Below are 16,625 nucleotides of genomic sequence, written 5' to 3' on the forward strand. Positions count from 1 at the left end.
ATGCCCGCAACCAAGGTACATGCCCTTGACCAGAATCGAACCTGGTACCTTCCAGTCAGCAGGCCGACACTCTATCCACTGAGCCAAACCGGTTAGGGCTAAGATAATTGTTCATTCTCGATGTGCTGATTGGAGATAATCTTTGGAAAAAGTTAACTAAGTAAAAATGTCAGTTTACCACAATGTGATGTATGCTAAAGAATACTTGGTGTCTTTTAAAAAATGCAGCATAGCTTATATAGGATAGTTTTATTATGTAAAATGAGATTTATAAGGTATTTCATCAAGTATGTTGTGCTTACTTATTTTACCCCTTCAATAATTATCAATCACCTATGCCCAGTAGGTATGGCTCAGACCCATGCCTCAAGAGGTCTCAAGTTCCATTCCAGGTCAGGGCATATGCCCGGATTGAGGCGTGCAGGAGGCAGCCAATCAATGTTTCTCTCTCATCAATGATTATATCTCTCCCTCTCCCTTCCTTTCTAAAAAAATCAATAAAAACATATGAAAATAATTATAACCTATGAAATCCATTTCTTAAAAAAAATTTTAACTCCTGAATTTAATAATCTTAATTTATACAAAAACATGAAGCTAATTTAATAACTATAATACAATGCTGACATAGAGAATCTCAAAAGTATTATTAACTGGTACTCAGAGAATGAAACAGCATATCAAGACGCTTCCTAATTGTAATAATTGTCGATATCTTTTTTAAGTCATACAATCTTCTGATGAGCTAACAATTGATATTAAAGATAATAGTGTAGTATCTGCTATTAATATTTTTTGCTGTCCAATTTTAATAGAAAAGAAAAACATTTTCAGCTTGATTATCAATGGCACTATACTTTGTGGCAAAAAAAATGACTTATCAGCAACAAAACACCTGTTTGTGTAGGAAGTTCGAATATATTTTTCTCTTTAAAGTATAATATTAAGTAAAAGAATTTGTAACATAGCATATATTCTAAGTTAAGAAACACCATACTTTAAAGACTTAAAGGCAGGATATGCTGCTTTCAAAAAAGCTTGAATGATTCAAACTTTCCTCTAATAAAATGCCACAACAAAAGGTTTGTCTTTTTACATGTAGGACAAAAAAAAAAACAACAAAAAAAAACAACAATTAATAGGTTGTTTAGTTACAAATCTAAAACTTTAAAGATTCTCATTCTGACAAGTTTTATTCTGTTTTGACAGTGTCACTTTAAACATTCGGAAAGAAAAGTGAAGTTAGCTGTAAGTTCTCTATTTTAAGAAATTATTTTAAGCCCTGGTCGAGTAGGTCAGTTGGTTAGAGCACCGTTCCCATACACCCAAGTTACCCATTCCATTCCCAGTCAGGGCACACACAAGAATCAACCAATGAATGAATAAATAAGTGAACAACAAATCTACATTTCTCTCTCTCATCAATAAAAAAATATTTTTAGAAAATTATTTTATAAATGATCCTAAAATATGTAAATCTTTAAGTTGTTTTAAACAGACAGCTATCAAATAATCAGAAGTTACTTAGTTCCTAGACTTTCTTAGTTCATTTACCCCTCCTTAGGAGCTTTTTAAGCTCTAATTTAGAGCTTTTCAGCCCCAATTCTAATCTTGAAAGTAAAATAAAATACAGTCTATTTTAACTACTTGTACACAATAGTGAAATGAAGGCAAAGACTGCAACATAAATTAGACTTGGGATTCGCTATAGATTTCAGATAGTGAAGTTTATTCCTCTATTAAGAGAGACAAAAAGGGTACGTACACCAAATTTGTACAAAAATGTTTATAGAAGTATTCATAACAGCCAAGAACATCAAACAAGGCTATGTTCAAATCTCAGTTAAGAGAAAACAAAAGATAACTTTAAAATGCTAGTATACAATTTGTAATTAAGTTCAACTTCCAAAACACATTCATGCATCAAAAATGTGCAAAACATTTTAAGAATGTCAATTTAAATGATTACTAACTGCCATTGTAAAACCTAAATTCTAAAACTGATAGGCTAAATCAAAAATTCATACGGAAATGCAAGGGAACCAGAGTAGCCAAAATAATCCTGAACAAGAACAAAGTTGGAGGACTCATACTCCTGATTCCAAACTTACTACAGAGCTATAGTAATCAAAACAACGTGGTACTGCCCACCGGTTTGGCTCAGTGGATAGAGCGTTGGCCTGCGGACTCAAGGGTCCCAGGTTCAATTCCGGTTAAGGGCATGTACCTTGGTTGGGGGCACATCCCCAGTAGGGGGTGTGCAGGAGGCAGCTGACTGATGTTTCTCTCTCATGGATGTTTCTAACTCTCTATCCCTCTCCCTTCCTCTCTGTAAAAAATCAATAAAATATTTTTAAAAAAACAACAACAGCATGGTACTAACATAAGACAATGGAATACAACTAAAAATCCGGAGATAAACAAACCCATACATGTATGCTCAACAATTTTCGACAAGGATGCCAACACTATTCAATGAAGAAAGAAGATGCTTTTCTTTCATTTTTTTAAAATATATTTGCATTGATTTCAGGGAGGGAGGGAGGGAGGGAGGGAGGGAGGGAGAGAGAGAGAGAGAGAGAGAGGGAGAGAGAGAGAGAGAGAGAGAGAGAGAGGGAGAGAGAGAGAGAGAGAGAGAGAGAGAGAGAGAGAAACATCAATGATGAAAGAGAATCATTGATCAGCTGCCTCCTGCACGCCCTACTGGGGATCGAGACGGGAATTGAACCCGGGACCCTTCAGTCCTCAGGCCAACGGTCTATCCACTGAGCCAAACCAGCTAGGGCAAAAGAAGATGCTTTTCAACAAATGGTGCTAGGACAACTAGATATTCACATGCAAAGAATGAAATTGGACTTCTTCCTCCTACCACACACACACAAATTAACTTCAAACGGATCATAGACCTAAACATAAGAGCAAAAGCTATAAAAACCCACAGAAGAATAGAATTAAATCTTTGTGACCTTGGAGAGTATTTGAGATCTTGCTCCACGGCATATGTTGCCAGTGTGGCTGAAATAAACTCTTATTAAAAACCCCCTACCCCCAAATCTTTGTGACCTTGGTCTAGGAAAGACTTCTTAGATAAACAACAAAAGCATAACTGGCCCTGGCCGGTTTGGCTCAGAGAATAGAGCATTGGCCTGGGGACTGAAGGGTCCCAGGTTCGATTCTGGTCAAGGGCACATGCCTGGGTTGTGGGCTTGATCCCCAATGAGGAGCGTATGGGAGGCAGCAGATCAATGATTCTCTCTCATCATTGATGTTTCTATCTCTCTATCCCTCTCCCTTCCTCTCTGAAATCAATAAAAATACATTTTTTTAAAAAAGCATAACTGATAACAGAAAATTAGGACTTCAAGACCATCAAAATTAAAAACGTCTGTGCTTCAAAGTACACCAATCAAGAAAATAAAAAAGAGGCAACCCATAGAATGGGAGAAACTATTTACAAAGCCATATATCTAATAGGAGACATGCACCCAGAATATAAAAAAAGACTCTTACAACTTAATAATAAAAAGACAAACCAATCTAAAAATGGGCAATGAATCTAACCATTTTGCCAAAGGAAATACATAAATGGGCAATAAGCACATGAAAAGATGTTCAACATCATTAGCCACCAGAGAAATGCAAATCAAAACCACAATGAGATACTACTTCACATCCATCCACTGTAATGAAAAGGACAGGTAACAAGTATTGTCCAGCATGTGGAAAAATTGGAACCCTGACATTGATAGTGTAATTGTAAAATAGTGCTGCCACTCTGGAAAAGTTTGGTGGCTCCTTGAAATATTAAACAGAGAATTACCATGTGAACCAGCAATCCCATTTCCAAAAGAAATGAAGGTGTATGTGCACACAAACACTTGTACCGAAGTGTTTATATCAGCATTATTCATAATAGCCAAAAAGTAGAAACAACCAAATGTCCATCACTGGTAATGGATAAATAAAATATTATATATATATGCGCAATGGAATACTTAGCCATATAATGGAATCAAGTACTGACACCTGCATGCTACATCGTGGATGAATCTGGAAACAAGCTAAGTAAAAGAAGCCAGTCCACAAAGGACCACATATATGACCCCATTTATTTAATATGTTCAGAACAGACAAATCTGCAGAGGCAAAAATATATAGATTAGTTGCTGAGGTATGAGGAAAATGAGTAGCGACTGCTAATGGATACAGGGATTCTTTCTGAGGTGATAAAATTGTTCTAAAATTGACTGTGGTGATGTCTGCACAACTCTATAAACATACAAAAAAATCCTTGAATTGTACAGTTGAATGGGTGTATTGTATGGTACGTTTTGGGGGAAAAAAACACACACCTTATGTGTAGTATTTATGTTGCTGTGGAAAACAAGGTACATACAAAACAAATAACTACGAACTGACTTGATTACTAAGCAAGTTCACCCCTGAGACGCTTAGAAATACTAGGAAGTATTTAAGGCACATTCCTTATTCGCTGAAAGATTACTCCTTTAAGTATTTCTAAATCTTAAAATGGAATTGCAAATACTTGCAACTGTCAAGACATACAGTGAGATTCACCCAAGATCCCGGAGTAAACATGTTCCTTTCCTGTACGTGGCTGAACTGTACTTCCCATGACAGCAAACAATGACCGCGGCAAACACGCTCCACAGGGAGGGAGAAGCCCTTCCCAAGTGAGAACCTAATGCTAACACGGAGCTAAAAGAAGGGGTGTGGAAAGAATGAGGAAAGGGAAGGAGCGCGGGGCAAGGGGAAGTCTCGGTGCAGTTAAGCCCCAGGAATCCAGTAACATTAAATTCAACTTTTACACGCTTGGTGCACAGGCCCGGAGGCAAAGTCCTGGGCGCAGACCAACGAGCCAAACTGCGAAGCCTAGAGGAAGTGCAGCGCCGGCCCCAGCCCGCACGGGATTTCGTGTGGAAATGGTGGCGGGCAAAAGGGCTCCGACGGGGGCCTGCAGTGCGGGAAGGAGGCGCGCTCCCTCCGCCCGGCCGGGGCCCGCGCTCGCCCTCTGCGCGCAGCTGGGAGCGGCCGCGCCGCGGGCCCGTCGTGCGCCTCCCAGCCGCGAGCACGCCCGGCGCCCGGAGCCTCCGGCGGGGCCGGCTCCCGTCTCCCGCCTCATCCGGCGCTTTGTCCCGGCGCGGGCGGCTCGTCGGCGTCCCCGCCCCAGGCTGAGGGGCCGCGCTGACAGCCCTCTGCCCCCGCTAGGGCTGCGAGCCTGCGAGTCGGGGCAGCCGCCGACTCGTCGCCCGCCGGGCTTCATCCAGGCGGGACCCAGCAGGCGGCGGTCCGAGGACTCGCCCTGCCCGCGGAGCCGCCGCCGCCGCCGCCGCCGCCACGGCCCGAAGCGCGCCGAGGTCAGGCGCAGAAAGCCTTGGACTCAGAAACGCACACAATCTCCAGCATCCTTCTCTTACCCAAAAATTCTCGACGAAATGCGCCATGACCATCGTGCCGCAGCCGCCGCGCCGGGTTCTGCGTCCGCGCCCGCCCGCCGCTGTGTAAACACGGGCCCGGCCCCCACGGCGCCCCCGCCTTTCAGCGCCACCGCCTTCTTCCCAGAGCCCAGCCCGCACCCTCCAGGGCGCATGCGCCACCTAGCGGCGGCCGCCGACGCGGGGCCAACTCCTGGACGCAGCTGCCAGGGCGCGCATGCGCCCCGCGTCCCATTCCCGGGTTTTAGTCCCCTCGTCCAGCCCTGGCGCGGGCGGGGCTCGCCGGAGTATTCTCTTGGGAATGGAGAACTGGTCTGTGAGGAGTCACCGGGGAGGCTGCCCGCACCCTTTGCGGTGCGATGGGTACTGGCCCAGCGACTGAGCTGGGAGAGGGGCCGGCCGGCGGCAGTGGAGCCGGTAGCCTGGCTGCCCGCTCTCTTTCTCCCCCCAAGACTCGCTTCCCCCGCCTTCGAGGACCGCGGAGGACCCCGGTGGATGCCAAGTCTGAGCAAGCTGGAATGCGGGAAACTTGGCCGTTAGCCACCTGGAGGGGCCTCTGAGAAACCTTTGGTCCACAGGGTGCCTTTCCTTGACCGGGAACTGAGAACCAAAACAAAACTTTCCGTGGCCGGAAAGGGAGGGAACGCCCAGTGTCGCCAAAGAGCCTTTGGAGCTGAGTGAGACCCAGGCACCAGGTCCACGGCCTCTAGCTCGCCTGGAGCTGGCCAGCCAGGGCGGCCGGCAGCAGGAACAAACCCAAAGGCCACGCATTGCCCTGACCCAGGCAGCTTCACCAAAAATCTCTTCCAGGACTTGTTCGTGTAAGCCCATGGCTCTCTTAGCAACTTGTACATTTTGGAAAAAGAAACAAGTTTGAACATGCCTCGGCATAACAGGAAAACTAAATCCCCTTCCCACGCCTTGCTTCCAAAGGTTAAGGGCGAGGGGGGGGGGGGGCAGAGTGAATTAAGCCTTTGTAGAAAGGTCTCTAATTCACTACCACCAGGCCAGCAGCTCTTAAAGCCAAGCCCCACAAACAGATTTAGTGTAGCTTCAATCATAAAAACACGTCACACCTCCTCAGATCTTGTGACTTCAAACAGAATGAACACAACGCTGTTTCTTCTTTGGAAATTATTTTCATCCGTAAAAGTAAAAACCACATGGTGCCTCTAACATGGATGAAACTATAAAGTGTTTGTTGAATTGGGAATAATTGGAAAATGATACTGTATCTTTCATATATATAATTTTCTTATTAATTTGAGAGAGAAACATCAATTTGTTGTTCCACTTATTTATGCATTCATTGGTTGATTCTTGGTGTGCCCTGACCAGGGATGGAATGGGCAAACTTGGCATAACCAGACGATGTTCTAACCAGCCGAGCTACCCGGCCAGGGCCTATTTGTTTTTAAGAATATCTTTTAGCCCTGGCCAGGTAGTTCCGTTGCTTAGAAGGCCATCCAGATACACCAACGTTGCGGGTTCCATCTCCAGTCAGGGCACATGCAAGAATCAACCTATGAACGCACAACTAAGTGGAACAACAAATCCACATTTCTCTTCCTCTCTCTCTAAAATCAATAATTTTTTTAAAAGAATATCTTTTAGAAACATATAGGATATAATGATATAAGACATCTAGGATTTGCTTAAAAACCCATTGAGGGAGGGAGGATGAATAGGAGTATAGATGAAATATGACTGACCGTGAGTTATCCATTGTTGGAGCTAGGTAATGGAAACATGGTGGTTCACTATGCTGTTCTATTTTTTTATATATTTGCTATTTCCTTCCTTTAGAAAGACTTCATAATATTGTCATTAACACCTAGTTTTTGGGAAAGTCAAACTTAGAAATATGCTATAATTCTCTAAGCCATTAGTCTAGCACTATCCTTCATGATGCTGAAGAAATTCTAGAAAAAATATAGCCATCTAGATCTCCATGCAAATGAGGTTGGCATTAAATTCCCTGTATCACTAAGCACTTAATTCTGAACCCATGCTTTCAAGAACCTTACATATCACAAAGGCACATATTTATTTAAAAAACACTTGGGTGCCTCTGCCACTCCGGGTCTAATGCTGAACACTGGCCTACAACCATAAATACCCTCTCCCCTAACCAAAGCTATTTGGCCCCAGGGAAAACCTTTGTATCTCTTGCCTTGTGTCTTCAAATCAAAAAGGGGACTCCAACTGCACTGAAAATTAGTAGGTGGTAGAGCTGCCCATTTCAGAGATAAACTGCTGTGGAGTTCAGGCAGAATTTGCTTAGGTTAAAAAAAAAAAAAAGACAAATATTTAACTTGTGAAATTCTTCCTCTCAGCTTGAATGCCATAGATTCTCCCATAGCAAAAGATTGTTTTGCAAAGCAAAGTTGTTTCAAGCACAAATTTTCCTTCTCTTAGTGTTCCAAATTGTGCGCCCAACAATTTACCATAGTACATATTCAAATAGTTGCATGTGGTACACTGGCCTCCATTTGTACTCTTATCTCTGATCCCATAAATATCAGGTAGGCCTGCCACAAAGACAAATATCCTGTGTATTTCGGTTATTTACAAGGTTTATTGGGGCCAAAACACCATATGCTGTAATTGCCTGGTATTTAAATTGTGGGACTTTATGGTAAACCAGAGGCCCAGTGCACGAAATTTGTGCACTGGGGTGTGTGTGGTGGGGGTGGGTCCCTGCTCCCTCTCACAGTCTGGGAGCCCTCAGGGGATGTCCAACTGATGGCTTAGGCCCGCTCCCCAATTAGGGCCTAAACCGCGGGGAGTGGGCCTTCGCAGTCAGTCAGATATCCTTAGTGCTGCCCTCACCACCACTGCACTTGCCAGCCATGAGGCCCGCTTCTGGCAGAGTTGCACTCCCCCTGTGGGAGCACACTGACCACCAGGGGGCAGCTCCTGAGTTGAGCGTCTGCCCCCTGGTGGTCAGTGCGCATCATAGCAACCGGTTGTTCTGTCATCAGGCCGAAACCGGCTTTCCAACATCCCCCGAGGGGTCCCAGATTGCGAGAGGGTGCAAGACAGGCCAAGGGACACCACAGGTGCAGGATCGGGGTCGGAGAGGGACGTGGGAGGTTGGCCAGCCAGGAAGGGTCTGTGAGAGGGCTCCAGGCTTGTCCAGCCCATCTTGCTCAGTCCCAATCAGCCAGACCCCAGCAGCAAGCTAACCTACCGGTCGGAGCGTCTGCCCCCTGGTGGTCAGTGCACATCACAGCAAGCAGTTGAGCGGCCTTAGCATATCATTAGCATATTACGCTTTGATTGGCTGAACGGCCAACTGGATGGCCGGACACTTAGCATGTTAGGCTTTTATTACATAGGATAGTTATTAAGGTTACTAAACTTCAGACAGGATGGAGCAGTAGGAAAAGAATGTGAGTGGTATCAGCCACCTTCTGTCCTCTCAAGTAAGGTTTCCAGGAATGCACATATACTCTGGCAGAGCATAGATAAGGTCCTGAGGGGTAGCTCACTCATTTGCATTGAAGTATTTGTGCCACACACACTTACCCTTGCTTATCCAAAGAGATTCTGAAATTATTAAAAACTGACATAGATAACAGCAGTGTTCTAATTACTGCCTATAATACCTAGTACTTAATAGTCAGTCACTCAGTAAATGTCCAGTGAAAGAATGGATGAATGATTGAGCCTATTATAGAAATGCCCAGGTGCATGACTTGAGATATACAATAAATCCATTCTTTGTTTACTCATACTTTTAATTGGTGCTAGATCTTAAAACCTATAAAAACATTATTATTGCCCTGGCTGGTTTGGCTCAGTGGATAGAGCACTGGCCTGCAGGACTGAAGGGTCCCAGGTTCGATTCCGGTCAAGGGCATGTACCTTGGTTGCGGGCACATCACCAGTGGGGAGTGTGCAGGAGGCAGCTGATCGATGTTTCTCTCATCGATGTTTCTAACTCTCTATCCCTCTCCCTCTCCCTTCCTCTCTGTAAAAAAATCAATGAAATATATATATATATATATATATATATATATATATATTTAAATATATTTTATTGATTATTTACAGAGAGGAAGGGAGAGGGATAGAGAGCCAGAAACATCGATGAGAGAGAAACATCGACCAGCTGCCTCCTGCACACCCCCCACTGGGGATGTGCCCGCAACCTATGTACATGCCCTTGACCAGAATCGAACCTGGGACCCTTCAATCTGCAGACCGATGCTCTATCCACTGAGCCAAACCGGTTTCGGCAATGAAATATATTTTTAAAATATATATTATTATTTGCATCCTACTTGATTTAATTTTCTACATTCCTTTAACTATTTTCAGAAGACTTATTTTGGGCTTGAGTATACTTCGTAAAGGATAAGCTACCTTTTGTAATTGAAATAATAATATTCAAGATTGGCTCTCACAGATCTTCTATTGGAAGGGGTCCCTAAACAATTTAGCCTCCAAATTTTGGGTGCCTCCATCATCAGATTCATCTTCCTCTTAGAATCTCTCCCTAATTATACCTATCAACATGTTGGCTTCCAGAGAATGCTGTTGGTCCCTATTAAACTGGGCCCATGATGTGTGTTATAGCCCAGAGCATACCTGGATTGCTCAAGCATAACTTGATAAATGGTAGCAAAATAAGAGAGGGGACATTAACACAACATAACCTAAATCTAAATTCTCTAGTTTACAAAATATGGCTTTTCTCCAAGAATTGAGGGCAAAGCACCCAGAGAACTTCCCTCTTTTCATCCCTTAGTTTGATCTCCCATTTCCAATCCTGGGTTTACAGCTCACCGCACATTCATGAACATTTAGTTACAAAGGTCACTTCCTCATTATTTCATTTAAAACTAGTTCTATTCCAGAAGAGTTGGCAATAAAATAAAACTCATTTTCCCATTCTTTTTAACATAAGATTGCAAATGTACTTCCACTTGTTTCCAAGAGGAATATGGCAGAGGAGATGCTCCTATAAGCCTCCTCTGCTCCCTGCTAATTTCTTCAAGGTACAGCATCCTGTGTCAGACACCGTAGTTGTTCTCTGTACTCATCTTGCACTTGACAATAACAAATGGCAAAAGACCTAAGCTCCATGGAAAGGCAGAAGAGAAACAGGCAGATCCCTGAAGTCTAGTGTTCTCTTGTTTTTCCCTACTCAAATAGCAGCATATTAAAAGCAAAAGCTTTATGCAAGGCAGAAAGAAAAGCAAAAGCTTAGCAGATGGTATCCAGGCAGGGAGGGAGAGAGGAACAAGTTAATCAAACTGCAGAATGGAGCTAAAGACCACTCTCCACACACTCTTCTCGGCTCAGAGCAGCTTGGTAGGCACACCTTTCTTCTCTCCTGGGAGCACCGGGGAATGACTGTGTGTTCCCTGTTGTGGCATCATTTCTTCCTCCAGAATGTGATGTACTTTACCAGGGACTCTCTTACCTTTCTGTCCATGGAGGAAGCACAAAAACACCTACAAATGTTCAGGGGTTTATACTGCTAGTAATCGCATGGAACCCAAGATGGGGTTCAAAATCAGAAGAGAGAAATTTCTAAATTACAGAAAGTCATAAAGGTGATGATAATGTAAAAACTTACAATAATGTCTGCCATTACTATTAAGTGGAAAGGCAGAGGGTGGCATGGGAAATACATTAAAATTACAAATATGTAAATATATGCATGTAAATAGAGAAAAGGAAACATGGGAAAATGTATATATGTTAGAGTATTGAGAGTATGACAATTATTAAACATTTATATTTTATTTCAATGTAATAACATAGTAAGATATAAAGAACAATCACTGTTCTTTGTTTTTGTTTAAATATAAGTATAACTGAGCCAAATCTTCCTTAAGATTTTCACTAACTCTCTCCTCTTTTTCATTTATTCAAGCAATAGGCAATTACTGAGTTTTTAATACAATGAAAAGATTATCCCTGCTCTTAAGAAATTAAAAATCTGCCCGGGTGGCATGGCTCAGTGGTTGAGCTTCGACCTATGAACCAGGAGGCCATGGTTCAATTCCCGATCCATCAGGGCACATGCCTGGTTGCAGGCTTGATTCAGGTTCTAACCGCAGTGTGGGGCGTGCAGGAGGCGCGGATCAGTGATTCTCTCTTATCATTGACTAGAGGCCCAATGCACGAAATTTGTGCAAGCGCTCGGCCCCGCCGCTGCAGTGGCTGCCTCTTATCAAGTTATGCTTGAGCAGTCCAGGTATGCTCTGGGCCAGTGGTCGGCAAACTCATTAGTCAGCAGAGCCAAATATCAACAGTACAATGATTGAAATTTCTTTTGAGAGCCAAATTTTTTAAACTTAAACTTTTTCTAACGCCACTTCTTCAAAATAGACTCACCCGGGCTGTGGTATTTTGTGGAAGAGCCACACCCAAGGGGCCAAAGAGCCGCATGTGGCTCGCGAGCTGCAGTTTGCCGACCAAGGCTTTGGGCTATAGCATGCATCTTGGGCCCAGTTTATTATTTTTTTAAAATATATTTTATTGATTTTTTACAGAGAGGAAGGGAGAGAGATAGAGTCAGAAACATCGATGTGAGAGAAACATCTATCAACTGCCTCCTGCACAGATGTGCCCACAACCAAGGTACATGCCCTTGACTGGAATCAAACCTGGGACCCTTCAGTCCGCAGGCCGATGCTCTATCCACTGAGCCAAACTGGTTTCGGCTGGGCCCAGTTTAATAGGGACCTCTGTCTGGCCTCTGCCTTGGCTCCCCGCCACAGTGGCTTCGTCCAGAAGGATGTCCGGTCTAATTAGCATATTATGCTTTTACTATTATAGATGTTTCTGTCTCCCTCTCCCTCTCCCTTCCTCTCTGAAATCAATAAAACATATATTTTTTAAATTAATTTATTTATTAAGGTATCACATATTTGTCCTCATCCCCCATTCCCATCCCACACCCCTCCCCACGCATGCCCCCACCCCGCTGTTGTCCTTAACCACTGGTTAGGCTCATATGCATGCACACAAGTCCTTTGGTTGATCTTTCCCTTTTACCCCCACCCACCAATAAAACATATTTTTTAAAATATATTTTATTGATTTTTTACAGAGAGGAAGAGAGAGGGATAGAGAGCCAGAAACATCGATGAGAGAGAAACATCGATCAGCTGCCTCTTGCACACCCCCTACTGGGGATTTGCCCGCAACCAAGGTACATGCCTTGACCGGAATCGAACCCGGGACCCTTGAGTCCGCAGGCCGACGCTCTATCCACTGAGCCAAACCGGTTTCGGCAAAACATATTTTTTAAAAATAAATTTAAAATCTATATGGACCCATAATGAAGAAGATAGTAGAGATGATAATTAAAAAATAATGTACCTACAAGAATAACTCACATATAGTTAGTGACCAATAAATATTTATTACATAAAAAAAATGAATGACTCGTTTGTTCTGAACGATAACCTCAGAACAGTTGTGCTCTTGTCTTTTCTTTCTTTTTTTTGCAGGAAATTACCCTGGATTCACTGGGAGTTTCCTCAATTAGTGCAGTGGTTTGGGAATCCATGAGATATAGTGGAGTATAGACTAATTTCTGAAGCTCAGTACTTCTAGGACCAGCTAACTCCCTAGGATGATCAATTCATTGGAAAAAGTAACTATAATTGCGTGCATAATTTTAGTTCTGCATGGTAAAAGCACCTTTTATGTATTATCTCAGTGAATCGTCACAACAGCCCTATAAGGTCACTACTATTATTATCCCAGTTTTTGCAGATGAGAAAACATGCTCCAGGAGATTAAGTGAATTGCCAAGGTCATACAACGAGTAATTGGTAAGCTACTGTTAACTTGTGGTAAACATTAACAGTATTAAACAACTGTTAACAAAGGCATGAGGAAAATGTTACAAAGGAAAGTAAGTGAGGACTTAGCAAGAGAGAAGGTCAAAGGAAAATGAGGGTCAAGGGTGAAAGTTAGATTCATCCACCCCAGAGCTCTTATTTGTGTGTGTTGTTTTTTAAACGTGGTCTGGTGTTCATCAGTTGTCACATTCTTTCCAAAAGAAGTCCCTTCTTTGTTTATTGTCTCTGTTAAGCCAGGTGCTATAAATGGATATGAATCCTAACTAATAAGGATCCTATAAAAAAATTCAAGCAGAATTTTTATATTACTGTTTTAAAAGGTCTTTCTCCTCACTGTCAGTTCTGAAACATGCTAGAAATATAGTTGTTTAAAAACTCAGATTCTAATCAAATTCTAGGGCTGCCCCACCCTAAACAGGACATCTGGTCATTGTATTAAAAACCAGTCCCCTTTTACAGGCAGAAGGAAACACAACCAAGTGAGCTTGTAGACATGACTACACTGTTCTCTATCAAAATCCTAAAGAAAGACTACTAAATTCTGATGAACTATTTGCAGGGAGTCAATTGGACTGGGCCAAACTAGCCAGATCCAAAGGTAAGGAAATAAAATTTCATTTCTAGCCTTACAACTCCACTGGATGACATTTGTCTTGATATACATTTTTAAAAAGTGTTTCAAGAACAAACTGTCACCAGTTAGTTATTTTTTTTTCATTTAGGTCCAAAAAATTGTGTTATTTTTTTTCTTCCCACTTCCCACATGCCAACTAAAACCACTCCTTTCCCTTATTCAAAGCTATCTCCAAATATATCTCCTCCAAAACAACAGCAACAACAAAAGCTGCTACACTGTTACCTTCTGCATAATCTCACTTATATTTCTTTTCCTCTGTATTCACTGATCCATCCTTTAGATTAAGTTTCTATTTTGCCATAAAAAGCTATAGACTGTACTTTGTAGCATCTTTCTTGGTTTTATTTTTTTATTTTTTATTTTTGCATGTGGTTGGGTTGGTAGTTAGGATGGAATTCATTCTTTCTTTACTCTTAAAATCACATCATTTCCTACTTTTCACTTTATCCGTGAGCTCCCATATTGGGGGGGAGGGGGAGTGTCTGTAGATATGTACAGATACATACCGTCATTCACTTACCGTGTTCAATAATTGTGTCTTGTGTATTGTGTGTTGGCACTGTTTTAGATGTGTGATATAGAGCAATGAAGAAAACAGGTAAGTCTTGCCCTCAGAAGAAATCTTACAGCCCAGTAGGAATAATGGGCAAAAGTAAAATACTGTAAAATAAATAAGTAGATATATAGTATAATGTCTGATATATGTCAGTAGAAATATGGTGTACTGATAAGTACTATACTAAAAAAAAATCAGGGCAAGGGCAGTATAATATTGTATTTAAAAATAGCAGATGAGAAATTATATAGAATATGGCACTGGTATTAAACTGCCTGGGTTTTAATCCTGGCTCTGACACTTAGGAGCTCTGTGACCTTTGGGGAAGTTACTTAACCATTTGTGTGACTCATTTGTACATCTGAAAAGTGGGGATAATAACAGCACCTATCCCAACGGGTTGTTGTAAGGATTGTCTAACGTAAAATATGGAAAGCGCCCTGGCCAGTGTGACTTGGTTGGTTGGAGCATTGCCCAGGCACTGAAAGGTCTTGGGTTCGATTCCTGATCAGGGCACATACCCAGGTTTTGGTTGGATTCCCATTCAGGGTGTGTATGGGAGGCAGCCGATCAGTGTTTCTCTCTCACATCGATGTTTCTCTCTCACCCCTCTTTCTCCCTCACTAAAATCAATTTAAAAAGTAAAAATTAAAAAAATATGGAAAGCACTTATGCCCTGGCCAGTGTGGCTCAGTTGGTTGATTGTCGTTCCATGCACCGAAAGGTTGCCTGTTTCATTCCTGGTCAAGGCACATACCAGGTTGTGAGTTCCGTAGGCAACCAATCGATATTTCCCTCTCACATCAATGTCTCTCTCTCTCTCTCTCTCTCTCTTTCTTTCTCTCTCTCTCTCTCTCCCCTTCCTCCCTCTCTCTAAAATAAATACACTGGGTGAGGCCACGCGCCCCTGGGTCTGGGAGAGGCCACGCGCCCCTGGGTCCGGGTGAGGCCATGCACCCCTGGGTCTGGGTGAAGCTGGATCCCGGGTCCGGGTGAGGCCGTGTGCCCCTGGATCCGGGTGAGGCTGCGCGCACCTGGGTCCAGGTGAGGCCACGCGCCCCCTGGGTCCGGGTGAGGCCACGTGTCCCTGAGTCCGGGTGAAGCCATGCCCCTGGGTCTGGCCGAGACCAAACCAGAGGGAGTCGGACCTGCATTACCACCATTTGTCCACCATCCAGAGCTGAGGGGTCAGTGCCGACATGTACACATAAGGAACTGGTGGACAATGATATTGGGTCTCAAAAGAACTGTTGGTCCAGAAAGAAACTCACTACAGACTGATTCATTTGCCGGTCAGCATAACTATTATTGCTCATCTCACATTCAGTTCTTATAAGTATATCTCTAGTGACACATGATCTCGCTCATGTAGGGGAAATGATGAACAACATAGACTGATGAACAAGAACAGAACCAGAAACAAGGAGGCATCGATCGGACTATCGGGCCTCAGAGGGAGGATAGGGGAGAGTGGGGGGAGGGGGGAGAGATCAACCAAAGGACTTGTGTGCATGCATATGAGCCTATCCAATGGTTAAGTTCAACAGGGGGTTGGGACATCCGTGGGGAGGGGTGTGGGATGGAAATGGGGGGATGAGGACAAATATGTGACACCTTAATCAATAATTAAAAAAAAAAAAAGGAAGGAAGGAAGGAAAAAAAAAGATAAAAATAAAATAAATACAAACATATTAAAATATAAAAACAAATATAAAATATTGTAAGCACTTAGAATAGTGCCTAGCATATAGTAAATTCAATAAGTGCAAGCTATTAATGTTATTAGGAGGAACAGGGAGTGACAGGTGGGTGAGGAGCTATTGTAGAGAGAATGTTCAAAGACGTCCTATCTGAGAAGGTGAATGAAGTACTAGTAAAGGAGAAAATGATGTGATGTTTGGAGGAAGAAGTATCAGGCAGCAATGAGGTAGACGTGGCTTGAGTAGAACAAATGGGTAAGAGTTGTAGGAAATAAGGTAAAAGTCAGGGGCCAGATCAGCCACCTCCCTGTAGGCCATAGGAAACCTTCAGGTGTTGTTCAAAGAGCAGTAAGGGGCCCTCAGAGGGTTCCCAGCAGAAGGGTGTCATAGCATAATATTTAGAAGGACCATCTTAGCTCCTCTGTGGAACATAACAGGGGCAAG

General features: G+C 42.9%; 1 protein-coding gene across 1 annotated transcript in view; it reads right to left on the minus strand.

The window, feature by feature from the left end:
- FCHO2 (FCH and mu domain containing endocytic adaptor 2) overlaps positions 1 to 5,539 on the minus strand; it is a 136,306-nt gene extending 130,767 nt beyond the window's left edge. The window contains exon 1 of the mRNA XM_054715177.1: positions 5,439 to 5,539. Coding sequence (XP_054571152.1) covers positions 5,439 to 5,471 — 33 coding nt within the window. The 5' untranslated portion in view covers positions 5,472 to 5,539. The remainder of the gene's footprint in view (positions 1 to 5,438) is intronic.
- Positions 5,540 to 16,625: the final 11,086 nt, after the last annotated feature.

The sequence above is a fragment of the Eptesicus fuscus genome, chromosome 4 (genome assembly GCF_027574615.1).
Source record: "Eptesicus fuscus isolate TK198812 chromosome 4, DD_ASM_mEF_20220401, whole genome shotgun sequence".
NCBI lineage: Eukaryota > Metazoa > Chordata > Mammalia > Chiroptera > Vespertilionidae > Eptesicus > Eptesicus fuscus.